Consider the following 27293-nt stretch of genomic DNA (forward strand, 5'->3'; position numbering starts at 1 on the left):
ATCCAGCAGTAATAAAAACCTAAAATAGTAATCATCATAGATTTAAAATTATTTTTAATAATATGTGAAGTCAAATTATTTGAAAGAATATACCAACATTAGAAATCAGCAGTTATGTTCTTTGCACCCTCACAGTAAGATTTCCCAGGTGAGTAACAAGGTATTTTACCAGCACAGTGGGCTTGACTACCAGTACCAATAAAATGTGTCAAGAAGAGATGTCAGTTCTTTGACATGAGAAGAAGATACAACAGGTTGAAACCTAAGGAATCAGATGCACACGTTTAGCCACACAGTTGCTAAAATGTCTACTGTCTTACCAGTGTAGTCACGAAGGGTATACAAGAAAAGCTCTAACAGAAAACTAAGGCAAAGGAAGTTACATGGAACAGCCTTCCCAATGGATATGTTTCAATGTGTATCTCAAAACTGAATAAAAACAGAAACAGGAAAGTGCATATACAAATGCACCTGAAGAGGTTTCTTCATTGGATGCCAGTACCTATGGTTTATCATGTGTTATTTATTATTCAGTGCTTCAGAACAAGATTTTCTTCACACTTTTAAGCAAAACTTAAATTTATCAGAAAGTGCTACTTTTAAGCAGATGTGCCACATAATTAGCAACGACAAATCCACTTACTTTTTTCTCCTTCTCATGATGTTTATCCTGAGAGTGAGAGGAAGAATCACTTAAACTTTGATCATATGACCTATTAGATCCCCGTTTGCTCTTTTTCTAAAAAGAGAAAATATATTTATGGACAGAGAAAAGGAACCATTTGAATAAATAAAAAGTATAAAGCATTGCAACTGACAAGATGCCCTACTGTTTGAGGAAAAAACTTCAATGCTTCAGTTAAGGGAAAACTGACTAATTACTGACACTAAAATTCACAAGACTACTTGAATGTACACCAGGAAAAAAGCCTGGCCCTGTATCAACTTTTACACCTCCCGCAAATTTGCAAGATATGCTTTCCACAGAGAAATGAAATATGCCACTTTTTAAAGGTTAAAAGATGCTAGACACATTTTCAAGTTTTCATAACATATAACAAAAAGATGCTGCTCAAGTGAGTATCACATGAAGCCACAGTGATGCCCTGACACATGCTTGAAATGCATTGCAAGGTGACTTCATGACTTATTTATTATTCAAGCTACCCATCGGGTATATTTTCATTAAAATGGATTAAAAACCAGGATACAGAATGCTACAGTCGTGTCCGTGATTAGAAGTGGCAGATGTAATTGCCTGTATTTCTGTAATGTCTGAGAGCCTGGTTCAGGACTGCAAATACTTCATGCTAGGCCAGTGTTCTAAATACTGGTTCTTTTCTTGTAACTGAGGTAGCATTTAAAGACATTTCAGGTCAGTGTTTTGTCAACCAGTTTTCAGTGGAAGAGTGGAATACAACACCCACCATCTTCAGCAGTAAATACTAAGCATCTGGATTTACCAGGCTTTAACAGTCACAATAATCCTAAAGAAAAACTGAAACACTTAAAACAATCTTGCCAGTCTTTACTGTTCTTACCAATATAGCTTCATAACAGAAAGCTAACTAATTATATGTCAAATATAGAGTTACGTCTTTATCATTAAACTTGTTTTTTAAATAAATATACCTGTTCTCAATCATAGCAGCACTGCAACAGTCTAATCAAAGGCATAACAGTGTAAGGGTTTGCCTTCACCACTAAGTAACAGACCATTTTCGCTCTTTTTGTATATACTTAGCTCAAGATAGTAAAAAAAAAAAAATCGTAGCTTAGTACAGGCCTAGAAAGCCCTGACATCTTCATTATCAAGCAAATTCATCAGTATTTACAAGAGCACAGAACTAACCTCACCAAACTTATCTTCTAGAAAGCTGAAGTGGTTGACTAGTCCTGTTTTTACCTCACTGCAACCTAAAAGTCACACACCAAGTATTCAACTTTTTTTGTAGTGAAAACAAGTAATCTGCAAGTTTAACTATACTTACAGCAGTATCTGAACATAAGTCCATATATTTTAGTATTAATAAATAACGTTTTTTAAACATCAGTAAGTCCCTCAAGTCCACACACTCACACATGTACACAGAAACAGGTATCTGGAACTGACAAGTAAGAAGTGATAAGAAAGACTCCAGAGGTTTGATCCAAAACCTACTTCATTAACTGAGAAATTTCAGTGTTTTTCATTTCCTTGCTTGTTTTTAAAAATCAAACCTCAAGTCATTTCCTTGAAGGGTGTGTTTCAGAGAATTTACAGACAGGGAATACTCATTGGCTACACAGTGAGAGACAGAACAAAAGAGGTGGGGCAGAAGAGTAACAGAAGCAGAAAGAAACTGAGTGCTTCTTTATTCTCTAGGAGTAGTATTTTTTAGTTTATTCCAAAATGGACTGAATTCCTTGAAGGCACCTAAACAAATAGAAAAAGAAAACATTCCAGGAACTCAATGAAAAAAAAACACTACATGTGCATGCTATTTCTGGCAGAGGGGGAGAACCCACACACCTATTAAGTACCACTTATAAAAACATTTCCAGCCAGTACTTCTGTAACTGTGATTAAAACATTGTTTTAATGAAATACAATCTACTTTTTGAACTACATGGAAATATTATTCCTAGCACTAATGGCAATTCAGAATAAAAAAATAAGTCAGTAACATTTATTTATAGAATTTAATAAATACATACCAGTTTATTAAAATGGTATTTACAGTAGCCACAGTATTGGACGTTATCTGCACCATTGCCTTCCTCTTCACAAAGAAGTCCTGCAAACTGTGCACTAAAAATAAACCAAACAACATTCAAGGAAAGCCATTTTATACCAGTTCGTACCACAATATCACAGCTGAAAATGTACGGATGCTTATATCTGCAATTAATAAGAGATTTCTACACAAATGACTTCCAGTGGCACATGAGCACATAACCAACCTTTGTAGCCCAGGGAAAAACATGTATCACTCATACTTCGGCCTGTTGCCTTTTTTCAGAGTCTTTAAGCCATTCAAACGAGCTTATAGCTTGCAAATCTACAATTACTATGTAGCTATTTGCAGAAATAAGTAAACGTAGCAATCTAAAATTACTCTTAGCTCAAATTCAAGCCAAAATTTATCCAAGGAAAGAACAGTTTTTAACAAAGCCATACTATAGGTCCAAAGAAGAGTTTTTTTTGAAAACTTGGATACATCCTTCTCTGATTTGCCATGAAAATGACTGGGTTTTTTTAACCTAACTTGAATTACATAGTAAATCAAACTGTATTTATTAGTTTACAATACTGTGGCAGACTAATTTCTTTTAAAAAGAACACTTACAAGTTGCATTGAATGGGCTAATTACTACCTTATTCTACTGCATTTTTTTCAAAACAATTTTGCTTTTCACCATTTGTAATGTTGATACATTTTCTTTATCAAAACCAACTTAGATATTGACAAACCAAATATTGTTACATTTTCCATATAATTTTCATTCCCAAAATAATGCAATGTTACAGTCAAAGTGATACACAGGAGTATTTAAATGAAAGACTATATAATGTGGTTAATTTTCACCGCTTTTTAAAAACATATTCTTGGGAAATCCAGAAATACATCTGCAATTGATACCAACTAGAAAAAAATAAGTAATTAAGAGGATGTCTTTAAGCAAAGATTTATTGTACTAAGCTTGTCTTACAAAAACCAGATGCACTCAAGCTCATTCTTAATTAGACATTAGTTTTGATAATCCCAAATTGATACACCTTGCCCTGGATTTCTGCCTTCTGTAGTCTTCACATTTTTCTCCATTTTTTTAAAATATTACAGAAGCGTCTAACTATCTCCAGTTACACTACTCTCCAGCTAGATATAATTTTGTAGTATAGACCACGTTTCTGAACCAAAACATTCTAAAAATTGGCAAGATAAATGTTTAAATTTTGAATGTAAGTCTCATGTTCTTCACAGCATCCACTGAAAACAGGGCTTTGGAATAAAATAAAAAGATGGAAAGGACTCTTGCATGTATCCAAGTGTTTGAAAGGAAAGAGACCTTTTCATACAAGCACTTGGAGGTATACATTTTTTCACATCTGTAAGTAATCCCTTTACATGGTGTGCACGCTTTGAGGAACACAGTCCATTTTCACCATAAAAAGAAACTTGACATTGATCACATCCAATGAAAAATTAGATGTCTATGAAAGAATATAACCAGCAACTAGTAAAGCAATAAAAAGAAAAAAATAAATTAAGAGTTGCCAAGTTATCAGCACCAAAACAACAGGATTAAATCCTTTTAAGATCTGCACAAGACATATAAATTATCACTTGGGTACACTGAAGAAAATACATTTAAGTGATTTGAGTTGCTGTGCGAGTACCATTTCCCTGACTAAACTGGTCATGAAGCAGCATACTGGGGAACTCATAAAACACAGGTAAATCCACAGATTATGTAGCTAGACAGCCTATATAAATCTGCTATCTACTGTAAAATAACTTCAGCTGAAATTGAAAAAACAAATAATGCCTGTAAATTTTGGAGTAGAATTCTTTTTGCTTCCTTTCACCTGTTGACATGTGTTTAATGTAATTATCCAGCCTCTTTTAGAAGTCCATAAAGTGAAACAAGCATCTCCTGAATGCAAGTAAAACTAAGTATCTTAAAGTGGAATGAATCAGATAGTGAAGGACACAGCTGTTTTTCTCCAGCAGTAATACATGAAATCTGAATAGTTCAGGATGATCTGCACCATTTAGATAAAACCAGTGAAGCGAGTTACACCCAAATGTTTGGAAATCTGTACTGGAATGGGTGAGTCTAGTGCATTTTTACGCACAGCTCAGTAATTTTCCCAGTGATTTACCAAAAGTAAACATCAAAATCAGTTAGTAGGCAAATAAACAATGTCTTCACACTCCCATATCCTATTAAATACCCTCTAAGAAAAATAACCTAAGACCAAGAAAAAAACACAAACCCCCCACCCCCATACTTATTCACAGGAGCACACACCATTTAATACCACCCAAGGGAGTATTATCAGACAGTTTTTGCAGCTCAAAGCAGAATCCATGCTGCTGCTGCAATACAGTTAGTAAACACAATTATTACAAAAACAAACTACTTTACAGTATTTCTTTACTCAAAGATGTACTAAATAAGGAGTTTATTCATTACACTGTGTGCATTGATTCTTTCTGGAACATCAGAGATATTAAATAATAAAATATACTTACCATGTTACGTGAAAAGCTTGTCGACATCCATGTTTATTACATGTCATACAAGCACCAGTGGCTGCTTTACTTTCTCTGCCTTGTTCATCACAAATATAGCATGTCTATCAAAGAGAAAATACTTTACTTGATAAGAAGCATAAAAATAAGTTCTGTTACAGGAGATTCTAGGCTGAGAACTACTGCATTTTGCAGCTAAGCCTGTATAAGAACTTCTTTATGAAAGCCTAATCATGCTTGTTAGCAAAAGGAGATCACCTGGTAAACACTCAGGATTTGAGTAACACTTCACCAATGTTAAGGCAGTACAAATAATAATTTGCTTATATTTCATACCACTGTCAACTAGCCAAAGGGTTAAACAGCCAAGGGTTAATAGTGCTAGGCTTGCCACCTGTCCTTGCTTTCAAGTTTGTGTTTACATCCTTTTAAGTCCCAATCATTTTCATATTCATCTACCATAACCTGTATTGGTGGCATTCAGAAACATCAAATTAGACTTGAGTGCCAAATGGTACAAGGTACCATATGGTATACACATATATCTACACAATTACATACAGAAAAAACTGCAAACGTGAAATTTTATTTGTACATTTGGTGCAAAGAATTTTCAGAAGTGTCATAGCATGCTTCAATATTCATATGATGCTCATCTACTTTTAATCAAATTGGTGTTTAACAGAACTCTGCTTTACTTGGATGGCTTTACTTCATCATGACTTGGACAGCCCCATATCTTGGAAAATAATCAAGCAAGAACCTTCTGTAAAAGAGCTTACATCAGTATACCAAACCCATTTTAACCTCCAAAACAAGCTATCTAGTACCTGGAAATCTTTTCATAGCATTTCTGTCAATTTATTTCTTTTACTGGGATGCTGTGGCAATTTTTAATCTTTTCAAAGACATTCTTAGTAACACCAAAGACAAAAATTAAGACAAAAAATCCAAATTCTTCCTCATTATCCAATACCTTTTCTTTTTTTTAAACACATGGCCAATAAATATGGATACATACTGTAAGGAAGCTCACTACTATACTAGGCATCACTACAATCTCTCACCAGCATTCCAGGGAGAAACATCAGGCAAAACTAGATCTGTTTTCACTTCTTCCTTTCCTAATTACTGACACTGAGAGAGATTCTACATCATATCACATTCATGTGTAAAATTCAACAATTTAAGAAGAGATTCTTAATGAGAGTATCATTCAGCACTTAGGTGGTTTAAGTGCTTGTTTTGAAATGAGAGAACCTTACTGAGTAATAAACATTAAGGACACTCCTACCTCTGTAGAAACCCCATTATAAGATCTTAAATGAGAAAAGAGAAACTTTTTAATGCCAAAAAATAAAACTTCTGTATTTTAACTGACTTACAATTTTATCACAACCCCCTTTCAGTGAGGCAGAGAATGAGTAGAGTAATAAAAAAAAAATAACATCAGCCATGGGTAGTAGAAAACAGTGGGAAAAAATGGACCAAGAGACCACTGAAATTTTAAAAAAAATTATACAATGCAAACCAGTATTACTTAGACAGGAAAATGAGTGAAATTCTGAGATCAGAACAGCCTTTTACAGAGGTTTTTAGAACAACATGTAAAAGGAGATGTCAGCTAACTAAAGCATTTTTGTTAATATCGATGGCTTGAAGGTAGCCAAGTTATTGTTGTACAGTTTCCACAAGACTTAAAAAAGCTAATATATCCTAAAATCATACCCTACAACCTCACATCTGAAAGATCAGAAAGGGGATAATCCTACTTAATTCTTTGCCTTGCTTCTTTTGTACATCAAGGTGGTGCACACTGATAATTCAGTTGTTTGACAGGGTCTGAGACTGGCTGCTTTTTAGCTTTCCATACCACGACCTGACACATTCACATTTTAGGAACAAACAAGGTCATGATCTATCAACCTCATCTGAGTCACTATATTAAGTGTAAGTAACTTCAAAGTAAGATACCTCTATAAACAGAGAGTTCAACAAACCCCATAAAACTCAATCTCCAGTTACTTTCTGGTTTTTTTCAGAGTTTGGCTTCAAGTTCTTTAAGTTTTTTCCTCACTGAAGCTCAGAAAGAAAAGCAATACAAGCATTCCACTTAGTAGAGATGTAGACTCCATTTTTCAATGTTTACACTATACGTAGGGTCTGTGTTTCAGGACCTCTTAAAGCAATTTACAGTAAAATGACTTTAAAATGACAACAAACAACCAGCTACATTATGAACAAGTTTAAACACAACATGGTGGACTGACTACTCATTTTAACAAGCTCAAAGAACTTTCCTACAGTAGTCATGAGAAACATTAAACCTGTTTCCTAGTCTTCCATATGAAACAGATAGAAAAGAAGGTTCACCCTCCTGTTCCAACACAGACAGTAAGTTCTCTAAAACTGAGCTTCTCATATTTGTACCATCTCTTAGACACACAAACAATTCCAGAAGCCTGAGAACCTCTGTCTTTCTTTCACAAAGGAAGACCTGCATGCATTTGCAAATCCATGCAAATGTTACACCTCTGAAGCCTCTGGAATGTGGAAGTTTAAAACTGTGTCCCACCACCTACAGCTGCGCTTTTCATCAAAGCTCTTAAGGGAAGAGAGTACTCTCCCAAATTCATTGGAAAACAAGCAAAGCTTTTGACTCCGCAAGGACGTGTTACTCAAAAACACACAATAAATACCTTACTTCCTTTAAAGGCAAAATATATATTTTGCACAGCTGCCCTTATGCTCCTGTCAGTATTTTCCCTTCAAAGATTCAAAGTGTAAACCTTTGCAAAAGCAAAAACAGAAGGGAAGATGAGGCAAAAAAAAAATTTGTAAGGCAAAAATCAATTTGAGCAATAGTTTACTCATAACAGCTACCCAGTGGCATTCCCTGATCACAAAATCAAACCTAGGAATTGTACAGAAATTTCTCATTGTTGCAGCAAGTACTGAAAGAGAAGTTTACCAGCTGCATTCACTACCAGGCAAATCAAGAAACTCCGAATGCACTTATCTTTTAATCAGTTCCTAAAAGAGATTCCTAAAAGTAGTAATTATATACACTTATCACATAGTTTCGAATGAGCCTGAAAGAAACAAATAAAGCTGACATAAAATAAAAATACATTATCCATGCATCCAAGGAATAACAAAAACCTATTTCTAAAAAGAAGAGCAACTGATAGTCCATTTCATTTTTTGAAGCAATTGTGTAAGAAGAGCTTTCCTGATAGGAAACCCATTAATCAAATCATTCAGTGGATTCATTCTGTAATGTGATGGTTTTTATCCCAGAAGCAGGCAAACTTTAGGGAAATAGCAGCCAAGTGTCTCTATATGGACAAGCCCCATGCTTTGGCATCTGCTGCATTTCTTCTTGCATTTAAAATTACTGTACTGAGTAATATTGCATATTTTGCAGTGTTTAGTAAAGAAACAAGTGCATAGGGAAATAAACCCCCAAACATTAAATTAAGTACTATCTCCTGGCAAAACTTCAACTATATTTACTTTAAAGACTACAGTATAATTTCTCCCTCATGGTAATTTTCTTTGGCCTTTATTTCCCAATTCCATATGCTAGTGTTCTGTATGTATCCGGTCATGCACAGAGAATTATTTAGAACTTCACAGGAAATAACATCTTACTTAAAATCTTCTATTCCAACCCGAGCTGACAAACAGAATGAAATTATCACTAAGCCTCTCTAAAAAAAGAAACAACTCCAGTCATTTTTTCCTAATTACATGTTTACATTCATTCTCAATGTGCAACAAATGTTTCAAGAACTGTTTGTCATATCTACTTCTCAAAAACCCAGCTTTTCTTTCCCATTTTTCCTCAAATTAATAGTCAAAGTGAAATGCTTTACAAAATTTCTGATCTAAAAAAACATATCATTTAAATAAACACAATTTATCTTGAATAGCCATGGGAGTAGAAGGTGAAATTATTGCAGGCTACATGAAAAAGGAACTATAGTTTTATTGGTTTGGGGGAGTATTGCTCAAGAACAGCCTGCTTGGGAACCCATGGCAGCTTAGCCATAGCAGTACCAAACTCAGCACCAGCTACAGACTTAGCAAAAAAGTTGAGACTCCCCTGTCAGGCATTACCTCTTAAATTCTGTACTGTTACAACTACACTGCTGTTGGCACTGAAGTTACATCGGTTTCAAGAGGTTTCCAACTGCAGCACAGGCATTTCTTGGATTCCCCTGAAATCCACAGCCACTATCTCCCTGACCTAAACAGACTAAACAATGTCAGCAAAATCTGAGTTCTGTAAAAAGACAGAACAAAAATAATAATCATTTGAAGGCTTGGAGTGTGACCCCAAACCTTGACACTTCTGACACAGGTCTCATTGTACTTCACAATAAACTGTAGTGGCCAGATGAAAGTAGTTTTAGGCTGACTGCTAACATGGCAAATAGGCCTCAATCAGAACACCTGCCAAGAGCACAGAAAGCTAAGAGCTGGACAACATCAGGAACTCTCTCTACATGAACTGCATGGCGCTAGTAACTATCTAGTGAGAAAAACATCATAGTAACTACAGACTAACAAAAAACAGAAACTGGAATTTTAACAGCAAAACACAACTACATGTCATATATTTAGAACAAAAACTGTTTGAGAAAGAAGCAACTTTACTTATGATGAAAAGGAATTAAAGACTAAAGACAGAGACCAACAATGGATTTTTTTTTAACAAGTAAAAGACACAGAGTACATTTTTGAAGTACATTTTTTGAAGGTTTCACTCATCCAATATCCAATTACCATCAGTGGAAATGCTGCAAGATAAAACAAAAACTAAAGCGCTCCACTAAATTTTTGAAGTACATTAAGGGAGAACCACTACCAATTAAAAAAATAATTATGACTGACTACTACTCAAGGAAAAAGAAGAAAACAGATGTTCTGTTTCCTCAGAGTTGAGGAGAGAGAAAAAATAAACTCATCTGTTATAGCAAATCATTACTGCTTCATGTCCAAGCACAAACATTTTATTAGTCCTGCACTGCATCTCACTGTTGCATGTTCTTGCTAACACAGTAGGAAGCCAATAGTGAGAAGCCAATAGAGATGCTGAGGCAGAACGTAATGAGAAAGCTTACTCCTGGTCGTTCAGCTACACTTGTAAATAAGACAGACAAAACTGGAGAAACTGACACAGACAAGGAAAAGACCGGAGAAAGAAAAAAGAAAGAAGTTTGGAAAAATGGAGGGACAGCCCATAAATCAAAGATGGAAACTCAAAAGGGGGTGGGAGGGGCGTGTGAGAAGTCACAGAGACAACGTGAACAGGACTGGTCTGCAGGAAGAACACAAAAGGTGATGCATGCCTTTTTCTTCTCTTTTTTATAACATAGTCTATTCCTACTTCACTCCAGTGTCCACAAACTACTCCAAAATAAAGTAAAAAAAATTAACTAGAGGTTAAAAGAACAACACAAGAAAAATATGTACCACAACTAATCAGAAATTCAGTTTGCATCTGCAAAAGGGAACATACAAAGATCGATGTAGTTAAGTGAGGAGAAAGTAGCACAAGTGAAATAAGAAAAATGTAACTATCAATAAAGAACACTAACAAGTTACTGGTTTATTGCTTTGCCTTTTGGGGTTTTTTTTTTTTATTTAAAGTCTCACCACAATTTATAAAACATTCCATCTCAAGGACACTTATTTAGGAGCAGTTCTTCTATAAGCAAACAATCCCACTAAAGTGAATGTTGTTTACAAAGGCAAAAGCCTGCAAGCATTTGCCTTAATATATTAGCATACCTTTTTGTCCTAAAAGAAATGTTTATGAATATGTTTATGTTCATATCAACACTTAAAACACTAAGATCTTGTGGTCATTAATAATAACATCTCATATAAGCTGCAACAGTATTTTAATCTATGGGAAATATTTCAGATTCCTTTAAAAATAAACTGTTATTCAAAGATCATGATATTTTTAATTAACAAAACAGTCCCTAATCTGTAAAAGACTAAAAAGACATGGCAGATAACCTTACAGCTTAATTTAATAATATAGCCTTCTTATTTCTTCAATTTACCATAAAGACATTGCAGAAAACTTACAGCATTACTGCACACATTTAGGAATTTTATATAAAGTGCATTCTAAGAAGTGTGGGTTTATATTATTAAAGCTCACAAGTTTTAAAATAAATACATTAGATATAAAAAGACATATAATTATACCTTATTATAACGATCATGGGGAACAGACTGCAACACGATAGGCTCCATTGTAGAAACATTTGCAAACTGCACCTCGGGAATGTACAGAGCACAAACCACATGAGCCCAACCTACAAAAAGTTATAATTGTATTTAACGTTTTCTAGAAGCTCAAAGGACATTTCAATGTAGTACAATTATAGTACAAAGAACCTTTTACAACACTTTTTTTCCATTGACTGTTTAGAATATTAAGGACAGAAGTTACACTTAAGTCATGTTTACATTTCATTTTTGTCATCCAAAGTTTAGATGATCAGTAATACATTTTTTAATGTAGTCAGGGAAAAATTATACAAGTAATACTCTATGAAATTCAACTACTAATGATTTAAACAAACAGTGACACACAAACAGAAAAAACTATTATTTTTTAATTTCTTGGATTAACACAGTAATTGCATAAAAGCTACACAAAATCCTGCAAAACTGGTATTCTTACAAGCATTACCATCATAGAAGACTTCTGTGTATAATTTTCATTTTAAAAATGCTGTTCTGATTGGAATGGACTCCTGTTTCTTTCTGTAGAAAGAAATCCCAACACATACACACATCCTCACATCCCCTCTACAAAATCTCTTGCTTTTCCATCTATAAACATGTGGCCAACTCATTTTTTCATAGGAATACTAATACCTATATCCGGTCCTATTCTAACTCATTAACTTGGGGTCATCAATAAATGGTTAGTTACTTACCATACTGTGCTTTAACAACATTTTGAGAAAGACAACATTCTTAATTGTCTGGTATTTGGTTGGATGGGGGTGGGGGAAAACACCAACTCAGAAACAAATCTACTAATTTGAAGCCTTTTTTCAACACAAAGATCCTGAGAGCTGTTGGTTTGTTTCAGTGGAGGACCATCAGCCATAACTGTAAATTTAGCAGAAGCTGCTGTATAGCTAACCCAACACATTGCTATACTGACACTAATAACAGAATTATTAGAAGTAATATCACCTCATCTGAAAGTGAATTTGGTGTGTCTAATAATTTGGTGTGAATTCTGTTCTTCCCCAAGAGGAAAACCAAAGCCTCTTGTCACAAGACCCTCAGTATACTTCAAAAATAATTCTGCTTTCCTCCTACCCAGGCTTACTTGTATGCAAACATTAAGGACATAAAATGACAGACTTACATAATTAGATAATCTAGCAGATTATTAGATTAGGGAAGCAAAGTAAATTATCATTGTGCAAATGCATGCTATAACAAACAAACAAACAAAAACCAACCAACCTACCAAAACAAACCCAGAAAAAACCCCCAACACAAAACCCACCATATACTGTCTCACTGTAGACCTTTCTGAGCTTTCATCTTGGATTTTTCTCTTTTCAACTACTCTACAGAATCTAAAGGTTCTTAATTTCTTCACCGAACTGTACTTTGACTCAAACTCAGCTAAACACAAAGCTGTGCTTGCTCACAGTAGTATTGTTGAGACTCTGGCATGGTATTTAGAATAAAAAGTACATATGCAATTCCACATACTTTTCTTAAAGCACAAATCTTCTCCAGTTTCTTCCAACAGATCTGGTGTCCCTCTCCCTTCCCATTTACTAAATTGGTAGTTATAATTAATTTCTATGGAAAACCAAAGTGCACACACACAACAGTTATACATTCAAAGTCAACATCACACATATCATTCTAGTATTTCAACTGCAACTAAATACAGTATCTGTGCTGCTCCATAATTTTACTCACAAATAGTCTGAATCATTCCGTTCAGAAAAGGCATGAGACTAATAAAAGGGTAGGGGGAAAAAAAAATATAAACTGCCAACTGGAGCTGCTTTTAAAAAACTGTTCCAACAGACCATTTTAAAATTATCATTAACAGACAGACTGGAAAAAAAACCCGATAAAAACCACAATCTTTTTTTGTTCTTTCGTTTACTTGAAATATCTTCAGGGAAGGAGTATTTATAAGGGCTTTTCTAAGACTTGCAAACTGCCTTAAACCAGAATCATCTCACTAAAGACAAATAAATGTTAACATGGTGTTAATGGTGAATACTTATCTTCAATTCTTCTCTCAAAAAATTAACTCAAACAGAAACACCATTCATCTAATAAAGCCATTAAACCAATTAAAAACTGACACTGAAATTTTGAAAAAAATAAACTTTCTTCAGTTGGCTACACATAATCAGATGGCAAAAGCTTTTACTTCAGATGTAATTAAGCCTGTACTCCGGTTACACTTACATGTAATGAGAAATTATTATGTAAATATACAAAATATACCAGTGACATTAGGGGGAAAAAAAAATCACTAAGCAAACTGAAATTTAGGTAGGTAAAGAATTTTTACTATAAGGAACCAGTTTCAGGAGTAACTTTAACTGAATAGTGCTGCACCACTATCCAAAAAAAAAAAAAAGGAAGAAAGAAAGAAAGAGAGAAGAAAAAAATCAAAACAGTACAATATATCCCTATTTACAAATACAAAGCACAAAAGCACACATCCAAGACAGCTGTGGGCCATAGCAGGCTTTCAACTTTCATGAGACCAAAACCAAGATCTATACAACGAAACAAACGAAGCACCACAGCACTAATACACTTTTTGAACATGGGTTAATAAGTGCCCATGAAATCGAGGACAAGGGACATTTTCCATTGGTTTCCATCTGGCACCTTCAGATCCCAGATAATCTGACCTTGCTGAAAAGTCACAATCTGTCCAACAATATCTAACCATAGGGATTGTTGCAGCACCCTTATGTTACCAACCTCAAATGACTACACCAAAAAAGAAATCTTAGTCCAGCACCAGCTCCCACTTGGACTCAGGACACCCTGTACACAAGTTCTTAAATATTTTTTTTTCCAAAGTTTAACTGGTGAAGAAATATAGAATTTTCAGAGAGCAACACCCAGCTGACCTGGAAGTGTCAGAAGAGGCACAGCTGTCCCTGAAGGAAGAGTAAGGAAGATACTTTTCCATAACAAGTGTGGTTAAGAACTGGTTGTCTAAAGTTGCTGTGCAATCTCCACCTTTTGAGAACTCAAGGTTTGTAGACTCCTCCACAAAACATTTAAAGTTAAAGGAGGTCAAGAAGATTCCGTTTTGCCATACGAGGACCAGGCAAACAAGAACCATTTTCCTAAGCATCAAGAGACTAGTCACTATTGCTGCAAAGCATAAGCATGGAAGTAAGGACACCTACAGCCAAAGTGGGATAGGTCTCTTCTGTCTCTCTGATGAGAGAACGAGCTACTAACCTATACACAGATTCTACTTGTAATGTTTTGTACAACTGAGAGTGTCCTGACTATATAACGCAGTACAGAAACACCTTCTCGATCCTCTGCTGACATTTCCCTCTCTTTTAGACAACTACTCAGGCTGAGCACAGAGCTCAGAATCCCAGCAGAATAAAGGACCTATTGCCATGTTCAAAGTTGAGTGCATTTATCTACTGTTTCCTACTGGATGATAACTGCCTTCTTTGTCTGCAGGGATAATGAAACATTCTACAGACACCCATCCAAACTGTACATAGAAGCCCATATGAGAAGCAAGCATTTAAAAGGATGTGTGGTATTTAAGACTATGTTAAAATACGTATTTTCCATTTACTCCATCTAAGCCATAAAGTTTGCCACTATAAACCTCCTATTCAAATCACTTACTACATTACTCTAGACAACCAAAACTTCATCAGCAACTATACACATTCTCCCTCCTTCTCAACCAGGAATGAAAAAAATCACTAAATCCAGTCCTTTTGAGCTTTACCAATGTTTAAGTGTGAAAAATACTGTTGTATATTCATGTTCTTGATTATAAAATAAAAACCTCCAATAGTACTGTTCTACACATTCAAAAACATTTAAAACATTCTCCCTAGTTTCTGTTGCAACTGAAATTATGTTATTACCTTTCCTCTTTGCCCAAACACTGCACTGAAATAACAGCAAGATATTCCTATTTTTTTCTTAATTGTTCTCCAAAATTAGCCAAGAACTCATGCCATTTTTGAGATCACTTTTGTTCCAAATGAGTTCACTAAACCCATCTCTATAAACCATATCATTTACTCTTTAAATCCATGATAAGCTTCCATTCACTTTAGTTGTGCATGGTTTGAATCCAGACAAACAGCCACAGATACATTACACATGTTTTAAATTTTGCTTATGAAACTTGCAGTAATTGCTAACAAACTCTTACTATTCCCGTTGAATTGCTTATATACAATTTACTTTTGGTTTCATCTGCCTTTCAGTACAACTTTAACTGGAAGAGAGGACAGGACACATGTTTTTGCAAATAGAGGTACTGGCAGCTTGCAAAATGTTCTTAAAATTTTCCCTTATACTCAGATTTTTTTTATTTATTTTTCAGTCTTTGAGATGGTGGCCTTTTGACAAATGTGTCTTCTCAATAATAGTATTTTTACCAGATGATATTGCTTGCCTTGCTTACCCTTAAAATAAACTTAATTTCTTGTTTTTAAATTAAAGCCTAAGGCCTAAATCATAAGGATTCAAATCAGCCATCAAATCTGCTTGTTTCTGTGCACTCTTACCTGAATTGTTTTCTCTGAAACTGCTGGGAAAAAACCCTCAGGCTACCACGGGCTGACAGATTCACTGCTTCTTTTGCTTAAAAAACCCCCAATATTCTACAACAATGTCTCCATCCAGAAATTGTAAAATATCATCATTTTTAATTTTTACTTATTGGTGATAGACAAAGTTAAAAACATTTACTTCAACTGTACTTTCAAGTTCAGTAACTTTGGGAAATGCTGCTTACCTTTTAAAAAAAAATCCAGTGTGCTTTCTAAGAAAACATTGCACAAATATAACTAAGACATTTTCCTTTGGAAAGATCTTAGAAAACAACTTCTACCAACTTTAAACCAACATGAAAAACCACATATAAACCAACTCCAAGACTTCCTTTGATAACAGTAATGAAAATCATTTTTTCCAATATCAAAAACTGGAAATTCATGCTGAAAAGTCTTCAAAAGTTTAAATACACCATAAGAGACTTGTAGCATTTCACTTAAATGAATTCTCTTTTATTTTGATTTATCTCTTAGAAAGACAAACTATTGAGTTTTGCCAATTTTTATGTTTCTTTCTAGTTCACAAAATGTTTAATTACCACCACAGAATCTATCCAAATGTTACCAGTCTTTCACTGGCATTTTTATTTTTGGTGCCTTACTGATTTTCAACTCAGTGCAAACCTAGCAGTACACACTTAGCAGGTACAATTTTAATGTACATTGTTCACTAATGTTCAGAGTTTAAAAAGCTCAGACTTCAGACCCCTAGCCAAAAATAAATAGTTGATCTGTTATCCCAGTGTGACAGAGAACAAGTAAGTCCTAGCAATTTCACCATCAGCAAACACAAGACTGTTGCCAACAAAGAACTCTATAACTAGAAGTAAACACTACCAAAGTAAATTAACGAAGAAAACCCAGGAAGATAAATAAATAATACACAGTATGTTACCCACCTAACTAAATTTTTTCCTTTACAACTACTGCTTAATTGCCCAAAGCCTGATTCAAAAGCACTTTCCCTGTAAAGAAACTCACAGTACTTTTATTTATTAAATTGCCTTCCAGTACAAATTTTCAAGCCTTGCTTTGACTTCATAAAATAACAGCAACAAACTTAGAATCCATCCTACCATCCACCACAAGGGAAGCCCATGGCTTGCTTACGAACTAAGAGGCACAGAGTAGGGACTCCACTACAACCCACGGCCAGTGCTGAAGCTGTGCAGCAAAGCACTAATGCACTGTAGACGCCAGAATTGTGAAGCCAGCCTCATAGCACAAGAGTTCTGGGATAGTATCACCATCACCTAACCAAGCATCAATGTCAGAGCAAAATTTGTTTATGCATTCTAAGTTCCTAAAGAGTCCATTATGTTTCATTAAAGAAGTCTTACTTTATTTCTAACTACAGCTCACTCCCAAAACAAGAGAATTGTATTTATTATTCTAGCACAGAAAAATCTTTCTTTATTGATATGTTAGTTTCTTATGAGGGTTGCTCTAAGTTGTCACTTAAGGATACACCTCAATCCATTTCAGCTGTGAACTGTCACTGAAAAGCAGGATCTCACCTTACTCTTTACTTTCAACTGTACATTCTTGCCCCCTCCTTGCACTATGGGTTTGCTATGCAGCAGGGCAAATAATTTTTTTCATCTCATTACTAAATTTGTGGGAAATTTAGAAGTTTACGTTTGAGCAAGATCAGTCAATGGGTTGACGCAATCCACACTGAGGTCATATGATTACCATACACAAAACCACCAGTGCAGTAACAGCCAGTCAGGGGAAAACCACAGTCCTCTTACTTCAGCAGAGGTCAACAGCTGTCCTAGATTACATGAAATTGCACCCTCTGTTTCCACAACTATCAGATCTGCTGACTGACCCAAAGGCTATCCAACTCTGCTGAATTCACCTTTCAAAGATGTACTTAAGACCATTACTGTTACTCTTTTTGGCAAAGGGAAAGATTAAGTACTATTTTAAACCTTTAATTGTCTCTTCATTAAGACATTCTATATAGTTTTGTTTTAACCCTGATCTTCCTTTCCTGTAAAAACAAGAAAACTTGCAGATAAGAAATCTGTCAGCTGAAGTTATTGTCTTTGCCTGTTGCTGCCTGTTCCGACCTTCCCTTCCCCCTCCCCAAGACAAGCCAGGATTTGCCTCTGCCGTGTGCTCTGAACTCCTCTGTTCCAAGCGCGGGCAAAACCAACGTAACTCAAACTCTTTAGCAGTGTCTGATTGGCCGGTCACCCCGGGTCCGCCCCCAGTCCTCCCCTTTCCCCTTCTCCGAGGCCCGACCTCTTTGGCTTTGCACTCCTTCTGCGAAGATCTGTGTGTTTCTGTTCCTGTTTGAAAGCTTCCAATAGCAGGAATTGGGCAACTGAAGACTATATTTCTCCCTCTTTGCTTCTACTGGTGGTATCAGCTTTGCAGCTACCATTTGCCACTTTTAGAGCTACTGAAATGCTGGATTGCCCGTGCTACCTCTCTAGGCTGCCCGAGGCTTTCTAAGGCATTGAACTACGAGCTTAGCCGGTAAAAAGCTGTGAGTATCTCCACATTTTCCTTACTCTATTAAAAACAGATATAGAGTTTGCTATAGTTAATATAGCCTTATTCATATTATATTGTTTGATCCACTCTTTGAAGAGGGGTAAAAAGAAGGTGCCACACTAACCACTAGAGCTCTCACTACTGTGGTTGTTAGTCAACCTCGTCATTGGTATAGAGTGGACAATTTGTTAAAAAGATAAAATAAATACTCTTTGTCTATGAAGAAAAGGCTTCATCCTATGAAGTCCTACCACTGAATTTCACAAAATTCTCCATTTAGAAAAATCTGCTCCCCAACTGAAGAATTGATTCATTTCAAATCATCACTCCACAGCACAACAAATAGTTTGTTTTTGAAACAGCTACAGATAAAATTCCATTGGTCCACTGAGGAAGCTAACAGCTTTAATAATTTTAGCTGGAATGCTATGGAATTAATGAGTTTCCTTCACCTCCCTCCAGAAATCCTATCATACAACAAAAGGAAGAAATGTATACATAACCACCTAAAACTCTAAAAAAAAATTTCTACATATACATTATGATTATCAGTAATGTAAATCATAAATATACAATACCTTATATGGTAATACATGCATTTGTATTACTGCAGTATTTTAAATTTTTATCAATTTTTTCTCTTTCCCAGTAAAAAAATACACACACTGCTGTAACTCTACTCAAAAAGGCCACAACATTTGTAGGTAAGCACCTGCAAAATGCATATGTCTCAGTGTGTACATGTAACATTATACTGTCCACATTCTTAGACATTAACACCAAGAAAACTCATCGGAACAGTAAACCAGACAGTGAGACTCTAATAATAACAACAGCAACAGGAAAACTAGCATACAGTGTTTTTACAGACTTGGGAGATCCTGCCGCTATCCCAGGGGGTGGGAAGAGGGCCTGGACCATGACAAAACCACCACATTGTTAGCTGGCCTTTCCCCAAGCAGCTGCATGAAAGAAGTCTTGGTGAAAAGTCACACAAAGAATGTTGTTACACAGCATTCCTGATCATCATCCACTGGAATCAGATTTCAAAGTAACAATTTGTACAGCAAAATCAAACCTTTTAAGCTTACAGAAAATCCTGGAAAAAGATTACTGCAAGAAAACTATTTAAATGGGAGATGCACTATATTAGATACAAGTGAACAATTTGCTTAAAAAACAGAATGCATACTCAGTATTATGAGAAGATAAAAGAACTGGGATTCAAAAAGCTATAATCAGTTCAAATGGTCATGATTTTATTTCCTCCTCACTGAGTGTCAAAAATCCAAAGGAAATTACGGCAACAGTTAAGGCAATAATACTGAACTGAAAGGCCCAAAATTGTCAAATACCAACAGTTCGCAAGTATCTTCAAGCAAATGCTCACTTCTTACTTCTCTGTTTTTCAGAAAACATGTTTACACTTTATCCAACTACTAATCCACTTACCAATCCACCAAGCTGAAGTAAAATTAATCTTTCGATAGCCTTCTTACACATAAGACAGCAAATCAATAAGCAACTCATATACATATGATTTTTATAGAATTTAAAAATTATAATTTTAAAAAACTTTTATATTCAGTCATGTTTAAAACCACAAAGGTTCCCCTAAATGAACATGAATACCAAATTTATCAAGGAAATCTGTCAACAAATATATTCAGAGAGAAAAGTTCCTTTTCCAATTCAATCTTACTTTTCTATTTTTAGTATTAATAAGAATATATAAAAATTTTTGAAAAACAGTAAATAGTCTAACTGAATTTATATAATTCCAGTTTCTGAACACTGAAAAAGTCCTAATGTTTATGTAAAAATAAAGTCCACATGCAGGAAGGATTATTTTTTGTTCACAAAACTTAACCATAGCCCTAAGACAGTCACAGATACTAGGCAGACAAAATATTAAAACTTATTCAAAGCTAATTCTTAAAATTTCTTACCAACACCCTGCTCATAACTGTGCTATGTCCTATTACTCTTAAAAATTAATTAAATCAAATGTGTAGCTAAATACAGTCAACTCTTAACAATCCTTAGGACAGATAAACCTGTCGACAGACAAGCCACACCACCGATACAAGTCCAGACTCCATTCAGCTAAATCCAAGAGTATTGTTTCTGAGATCTGTGCAACTGCAGGAGCAGAATGACCATTTTCAAACAGTGCAGAGACTGAATGAGCATGTGCAAATGAACTTTGGCTGCTCCTGCTCAAGGTCAGTTTAGGTCTCTGACAAGAGAAAGCACAGGAGGGACACTGAAGCAGACTAGGACATATTCCATACAAATTCAGACAGAATTATCTCTTTGGGCTCACTACAAGTTCTGATTACAGCACCAGTAGCCACCATCACCAAGCCAAGAACAGGCAGGCATCTGTGTACTCTCCCATGTACCCAAAAAGGTTATGGGAAGAGGTACTGGAAAGGTGAACACAGAATAACTGACCTTTGCCACCCCAATCTGCAAATACCAAATGGCATCAAATAAAACCATGAGGTAAGAGGGTCAAAAGAAACCCCATGGACACATGGTATTGATCAACTGCAAAACGCCTTGCCACACAACATTATGGACATGAAACTTTATACAGAAGGGAACACTGTGATGCACTCGTCTTCCATTAAACACAAAAATACTGTGTCTGGATCAAAAAGTCCCAAAGCATAAACGCTTGTAGGCTGGGAAACTTCTGAGAAGGCACACAAGACCTTTCTCAAGAATCTAGATCATAGTGACAAAGAGAGCAGGACAAATGTTTGGCCTCCATGATACGCTCCCCTCCTCTTACTATCTCAGGCTGTCACTCTCAAGTTCTCTGTAAGATCCATGACAGTACTGCTCCAATAATGCCCTATTTAAGGAATCATTGAAAACTGTATGTCCTGGGGTGACTGTATGATACTGTATTCCCTATTGTCTGCCCTATGCAGACATGAATCCTGCGCCTTCCTGCGTCTTTAAGCTGTTTCTCAGGAGAGGGCAGGTGAAGAAGGGGCAGGGAGAAGAAGAGAAGGCAGGGAGAGAAGCCAGGTGAATTCTTCAGAGTGGTTTGTGCTCAAGGACACACGCACTCCCCTGTGTTCCTGCTGCTACAGAGCCGAGGAAAGCACCTTCCTGCTTTTTCCCACCTCTCAGCTCCTTTTCTCAGGAGAGCGATGGAGAGTTAACACTCTGCTTTTTAGCTAGCCTGCTAGCTGAGGCAAGAACTTTTCTTGGGACTGTTCTGCTCTGGTCTGGAACAACATCACTGGGAGGCCCCACAATGTGGAGGGGCCCACACCAAACCCCAGCTCTGGAGAGGGCAGAGTCACACCCACAGAAGGGACTCTGAAATCTACCCAGGCTTCTTCTCCACAGCGAGAGGTTTTATTATTTAACATTACTCATTCTTTTGTCCATGCCTGCATGCACTTTGCTTGTTAAATAAATAGGGTTTTTTTCACTTTCCACCGAGGAATTTCTTTCTGAACCTGGTGGGGGAGGGGCTGCTGAAATCTGCCTTCTAACAAAGGGATGTTCATCTTGGACATTTTCCTCCAAATTTTTCTCAAACCAAGACACTGCAATTCTGTATTTGCCATAGATGACACTAGAGAACTGCCATTAACCTGATAAGCACAGCAGAAGCAGAGTCAAACAGACTCCAAACAGAAATATAAAACCTAAAAGGCAAATCTAAAAAAACAGTGATCTCCAAAAGGTCAGACAAGCAGCAACAGGCCAGTAAAAGGACAGGGAGCAGGAGGAAGAATGCACACAGAGGAACCTTGCACTATTAGGGGGGGTAGGAGGGAAGGACAAAACACGAAATACCAACACAACCACACCATATGCTACCATACTATACAGTCAATTAATTATAATAAGTTAATAATACTTATAAACAACAGAAGTTTGATTCCCAGACTACTTTGCAATATATATAGTGCCCCAGAGCTCTTAAAGGCAAGATAACACCATTACAGAAGAGCTCTAAGATTAGGCTGCCTTCAGTTACAGTTGTGCAACTGACTTACGACAGCTAATGTACAGGCTGCTGCTAAAAGAATACTCCTGGCCATTCCTTGTATCAGCATTAGCACAGGCAGCTGGGTCACAGGAATTTTCAGGTAGCTGAAAAGGAATGCAGGGGCAGAAAAAAAGAAAAGTTTTAAATGCTAGTACCACCACAAAGGAGGAAGAAGCAATGTATAGCAAAGACCCTCACTGCAGTAACAGCAGGTTAAGAAAATCATGGAACCCTACAGTAAAAGCTCAGTAGACCATTAAGCTTCCTAACAGAAAAGAAAATACAGTACCTTCAATGCCCGAAACACAGTTCTTCACCTTATTGTAAAGCAAATATCCAGAAGACAGTTAAAAGAAAACCTACAGGAGCAGCAGACCATGTATGGGCTAAGCTATCTGCATATTCAAAACAAAAAGCACACTGTTTTTTTCTGGCTACAAAATGAAGTTTTTTGTTGTCAGAAGGCAGAAGGAAGAAAAACCCTCTGACTTAAAATCAGCAATTTCTGCCCTTGTTCTGAAAAGCTAAGACCATTTAATTATTTCTATACTTAGAGAAAGACTGCATAATTACAAGTTTATAAAGCTGGATCCTTAAAAGGTTTTATCAGAAATGTTTGTTTGCAAGTTTCTTGTCAAATACCTGTATCTTTTTATGATTCACTTGGCAACGAAAGGTGTAACAACCTTAAAAAAAAATTAAGTATTAACCTACTGTAAATGCCATTTTCAACTGGCAAGCCACCTGATCTTCAACAGTACTTCCTTAAGTCTAAAAATCTTCCTGGCACAATCTCTTGTCAGGCAACTCTTTGAAAGGAAAGCTTCAGGTAAGATTGAAAATTTCCCAAATGGAACACCAGTCAGAGTATTTTCCAAGGTGCACATCCTTCTGTAAAGGTGTTATTTAAAGGATATTTGGTCCACAAAGTAGAATTTCCTGTTTTCAACACCATGGACAAGATCTGTTACAGAGGCTGGGTGTTTACAGAAGAAAATATAAATTCTTAAGCCTCTCAGCTATGAAATTTTCAGTATGAAGCTTTCACTGATGAAAACAATTGGGTATTAAAATTATAGTACAGTGCAGTATCTTTGCTATTTAAACTTAAAACATTTCAATCTTACAGAGTAATTCACTTTCAGACAAGAATTCATAATTACAATTAATACAGCCATGAGAGAGGGAACTAATAGGACGCTCAGATGTTTGATGCACACTATCAAAGTAAGTTCTCAAGACTTTATTCAAAGAAAAAGTTTCAACACCACCACAGACAATAGCAAAGCATTCCCAAATACTACTTTAAGTATAAAACCAGAAAACACTTCAGCTACTTCATACTTCACAAATTTTACTCTGTATTTCAAGAAGTTTGAGGCTTTCTTATTACTATTTCCTAAAAAAGGAAGTGTCCAGCTGCCATTTCTAAAGAAATTAATTCAACACTGCATATGTCAACATGAGAGGAATAATAAAAAAGAGGAGTAAGACTTAAGTACTGGCTACTAAGTTCAGTAATGGGTTTGAGTCAGTTGACACTAGAATGGTAAACCTAGAGCATATACATATGTATGAACAGAGCAGTCAAAGGTATGCAAGGGAAGGGTAGATCAGCACAAACATGAGCAGGTCCTGTGTTCCTGCAACTCAACTGCAACAGAAATAGCAAAGCTGCATCAACACTAAGCTAAGATATAAATTAGCTAGAATATTTAGTACACAGCATAGAATCTGCAGAATACAATTTACACAAACTGTCCAACTGAAATCCAGAATCTGATCATACTTTCTCCTCTCACAAGAGAAAGGGCTCAGTATCAAAATGACCAGGCTATACAGATAGATGATGAATGGGAATTTAGAAGTATCTACTAGAGAGAGAAGGTGGCATTCCAAAAGTGATTGAAAAGTTAATTGAAATTTTTCACTCATATCAACCAACTATTAGTATAAACATAATCAAGACCGGATATTCACTGGAGACTTTCTCCAGCAGTTCTAGTCAGCAGGAGCAGTACTGATGATAACCTGAACAGTGAAATTAGAAAGATGCAAGGAAGAGGTAATCACTACTGCAACTTTCCAGCTCTAACTTCTTTGTTACAGAACCTATTAAATCAGGCATGAAAGAGCCAACCTTTGAAAATGCACTGGTGCATTCAGTCTGGACTATAGACATAAAAATTCCACTTTCCTCCATGAATGGTGCACTTTCAACAGCTTTCTATAGATGCTCAGGCTCCAAACTAAATACATATAAAATTCATCCATTTTACCCATTAAAATCTTATGTTAAAATGCAGTTCTTCTATTGTAACTTTTTTCCTAAAAATGAAACTAAGAATAATGATAGATGTCCTCAAACTAAATTGAACCTAAAGTGGACAAAAAAGTGTTACTGTAAATCAGTTATCTCTTTCCAAAGCAGTCAGTGTTTTGGTTTATGTTTAGGATCCCTGTATTTTTTTTTTCCACAGATTTGCCTCATACAAAATAAGAGAGTTCACAGAAAGCAAGAATAAAACTTACCCCCATTATCTGTTCTCTTTAAAGCACCATCCTTATGAGGGCATAATTCACATCTCTAGGAAAAAAAAGCAAAAATAAAATAAAAAAATGGAATGATCATAGAAGCATTGAAAAAGAAACCATACACATTAAAACTGTTATCTGATATTAAGGAAGCAACCATTCTTCAAAAGCGAATGGGTGTGTCTTCCCTTAACCTTTACTTGAGTATTAATGTTAGTTTGTGAAAAATAAAGCTTTCTCCTCCAGATCTTGAAACTGTGACACCCATTAAAGCTACTTGCAGTTCTACCTCCAATTCCACACCTGTGGATTCCACACCCTGGAATTCTGGAGACAAGCCTCCAAAAACTATAGCATAGGGTAGACTTACATGACAAGAAGCTTGGACACAGTCCAAAAACTCCCTACTGTACTTCCTTCTTCTAGCATCTCTGTATTTTCCAAGGTGGTCAATCACAAATACATGCCATGGATATGACGAGCACAGGTGCACATAACTATGGCTGACCACACAGTCTCTGCTGACTCCCACTTATCCAGAGAGACGAAAATCAACCTCACTTTCTGTCTCAGAAAAAGGTCGGAAGTTGACTTATCCCTACAACTGTAGCAAGACTGCACGTCTGGAAATCGTAAGTTTGATCACAGAATAAGCAGAGTTGCAAGTGACCCACAAGGATCACTGAGTCCAACTCTCAGCCCTGCACAGCACCATCCCAAGAGTCACACCATGTGCCCAAGAGTATAGTCCAAACACTTCTTGAACTCTGTCAGCACTCTTGGTGCTGTGACCACTTCCCTGGGGAGCCTGTTAAGTGCCCAACAACCCTCTGGGTGAAGAACATTTTTCTAATATCCAACCTAAACCTCTCTTGACAGAGATTGACAGATTCCCTTGGATCCTGTCACCAGTTACCACAGAGAAGAGATCACTGTCTGCCCCTCCTCTTCCCCTCATGAGGAAGTTGTAGACGCCGATGATGTCTTCCCTCAGTCTCCTCCAGGCTGAACAGACCATGCGACCTCAGCTGCTCCTCATACAGCTTCCCCTCAAGACCCTTCATCATCCTTGTGGCCCTCCTTTGGACACTCTCCAATAGTTTAATATCTTTTCTATATTCTGGCACCCAGAATTGCCCCCAGCACTCGAGGTGAGGCCACCCCAGTGCAAAGCAGAGTGGGACAATCCCTCCCTTGCCCGGCTGGTGATGCTGTGCCCGATGCCCCCCAGGACACGCTTGACCCTCCTGGCTGCCAGGGCACTGCTGGCTCATGTTCAACCTGCCATGGACCAGGACCCCCAGGTCCCTTTCCACAGGGCTGCTCTCCAGCCTCTCATTCCCTAGTCTGTCCGTACATCCAGGGTTGTCCCATCCCAGGTGCAGTGTCTGGCACTGGGCCTTCTTAAACTTCATACTGTTGGTGATTGCCCAGCTCTCTAATTTATGAAGGTCTCTCTACAGGGCCTCCCTCCTTCGAGGGACTCAACAGCTCCTGACAGTTTTGTATCATCTGCAAACTTGCTTAGTGTCCCTTCCAGTCCTGGGTCCAAGCCATCTATGATGTAATATTCTTCCAACATACAACAGGCTCACAACAGAATAGTTTTTCTGCTATCACTGCCTCCTATCAAGTTTCTAATATCATGTTTATCTCTTAAGTGTCCTAAAGCATGTGAACCAATTCCAAACCAGAGATGACAGAAATTAACAGATTTGACACACATTCCACTTCAAGTGCTCCAAATTACAAGCACAGGAACACCATTATACAGGATTCTATACCTAGGAATCACCTTATTACAACCTTTATATATTTCCAGATTAGGGACAACTCAAAGCATACAAACCTAATAATCTTCTTAAGCAAATCAACATCATCAGACATGAACTTAACACCATATCCTACAAACAGAGTGGGACACCTGTTCTTCTCCCTTTTCCCTATTCTCCATTACCAGCTGACTGACAAGACCACAGATAAAGGAGCCTATGAGGCTAGAAGTGCCTCAGAAACAGATTGTGTAAACTTATTTGAGGAACTAGAAATTCCATTCCTGAAATTCATATGGCTAAAGTATATCTTGAGGACTATCTTAACCTGTAAGAAATTTGTAAGACTATC

At 36.5% G+C, this 27293-nt stretch overlaps 1 protein-coding gene across 7 annotated transcripts in view; it reads right to left on the reverse strand.

Annotated features, from left to right (window-relative positions):
- MLLT10 (MLLT10 histone lysine methyltransferase DOT1L cofactor) overlaps nt 1–27293 on the reverse strand; it is a 128795-nt gene that overhangs the window by 80950 nt on the left and 20552 nt on the right. For 4 of the 7 annotated variants that reach the window (XR_004238693.1, XM_032101464.1, XM_032101456.1 and 1 more), the window contains exons 4-8: nt 25167–25221; nt 11469–11578; nt 5241–5344; nt 2698–2791; nt 644–739 (exon numbers count right to left, since the gene is read on the reverse strand). Coding sequence is in view for 6 of the 7 variants with exons in the window: in XM_032101464.1 (XP_031957355.1) it covers nt 644–739; nt 2698–2791; nt 5241–5344; nt 11469–11578; nt 25167–25221 (459 nt within the window). In the remaining variant the exon portion in view is untranslated. The remainder of the gene's footprint in view (nt 1–643; nt 740–2697; nt 2792–5240; nt 5345–11468; nt 11579–25166; nt 25222–27293) is intronic. The other 3 variants (XM_032101502.1, XM_032101480.1, XM_032101493.1) reach the window with 2 other exon arrangements.

Source organism: Corvus moneduloides, chromosome 1, assembly GCF_009650955.1.
Source record: "Corvus moneduloides isolate bCorMon1 chromosome 1, bCorMon1.pri, whole genome shotgun sequence".
Classification (NCBI taxonomy): domain Eukaryota; kingdom Metazoa; phylum Chordata; class Aves; order Passeriformes; family Corvidae; genus Corvus; species Corvus moneduloides.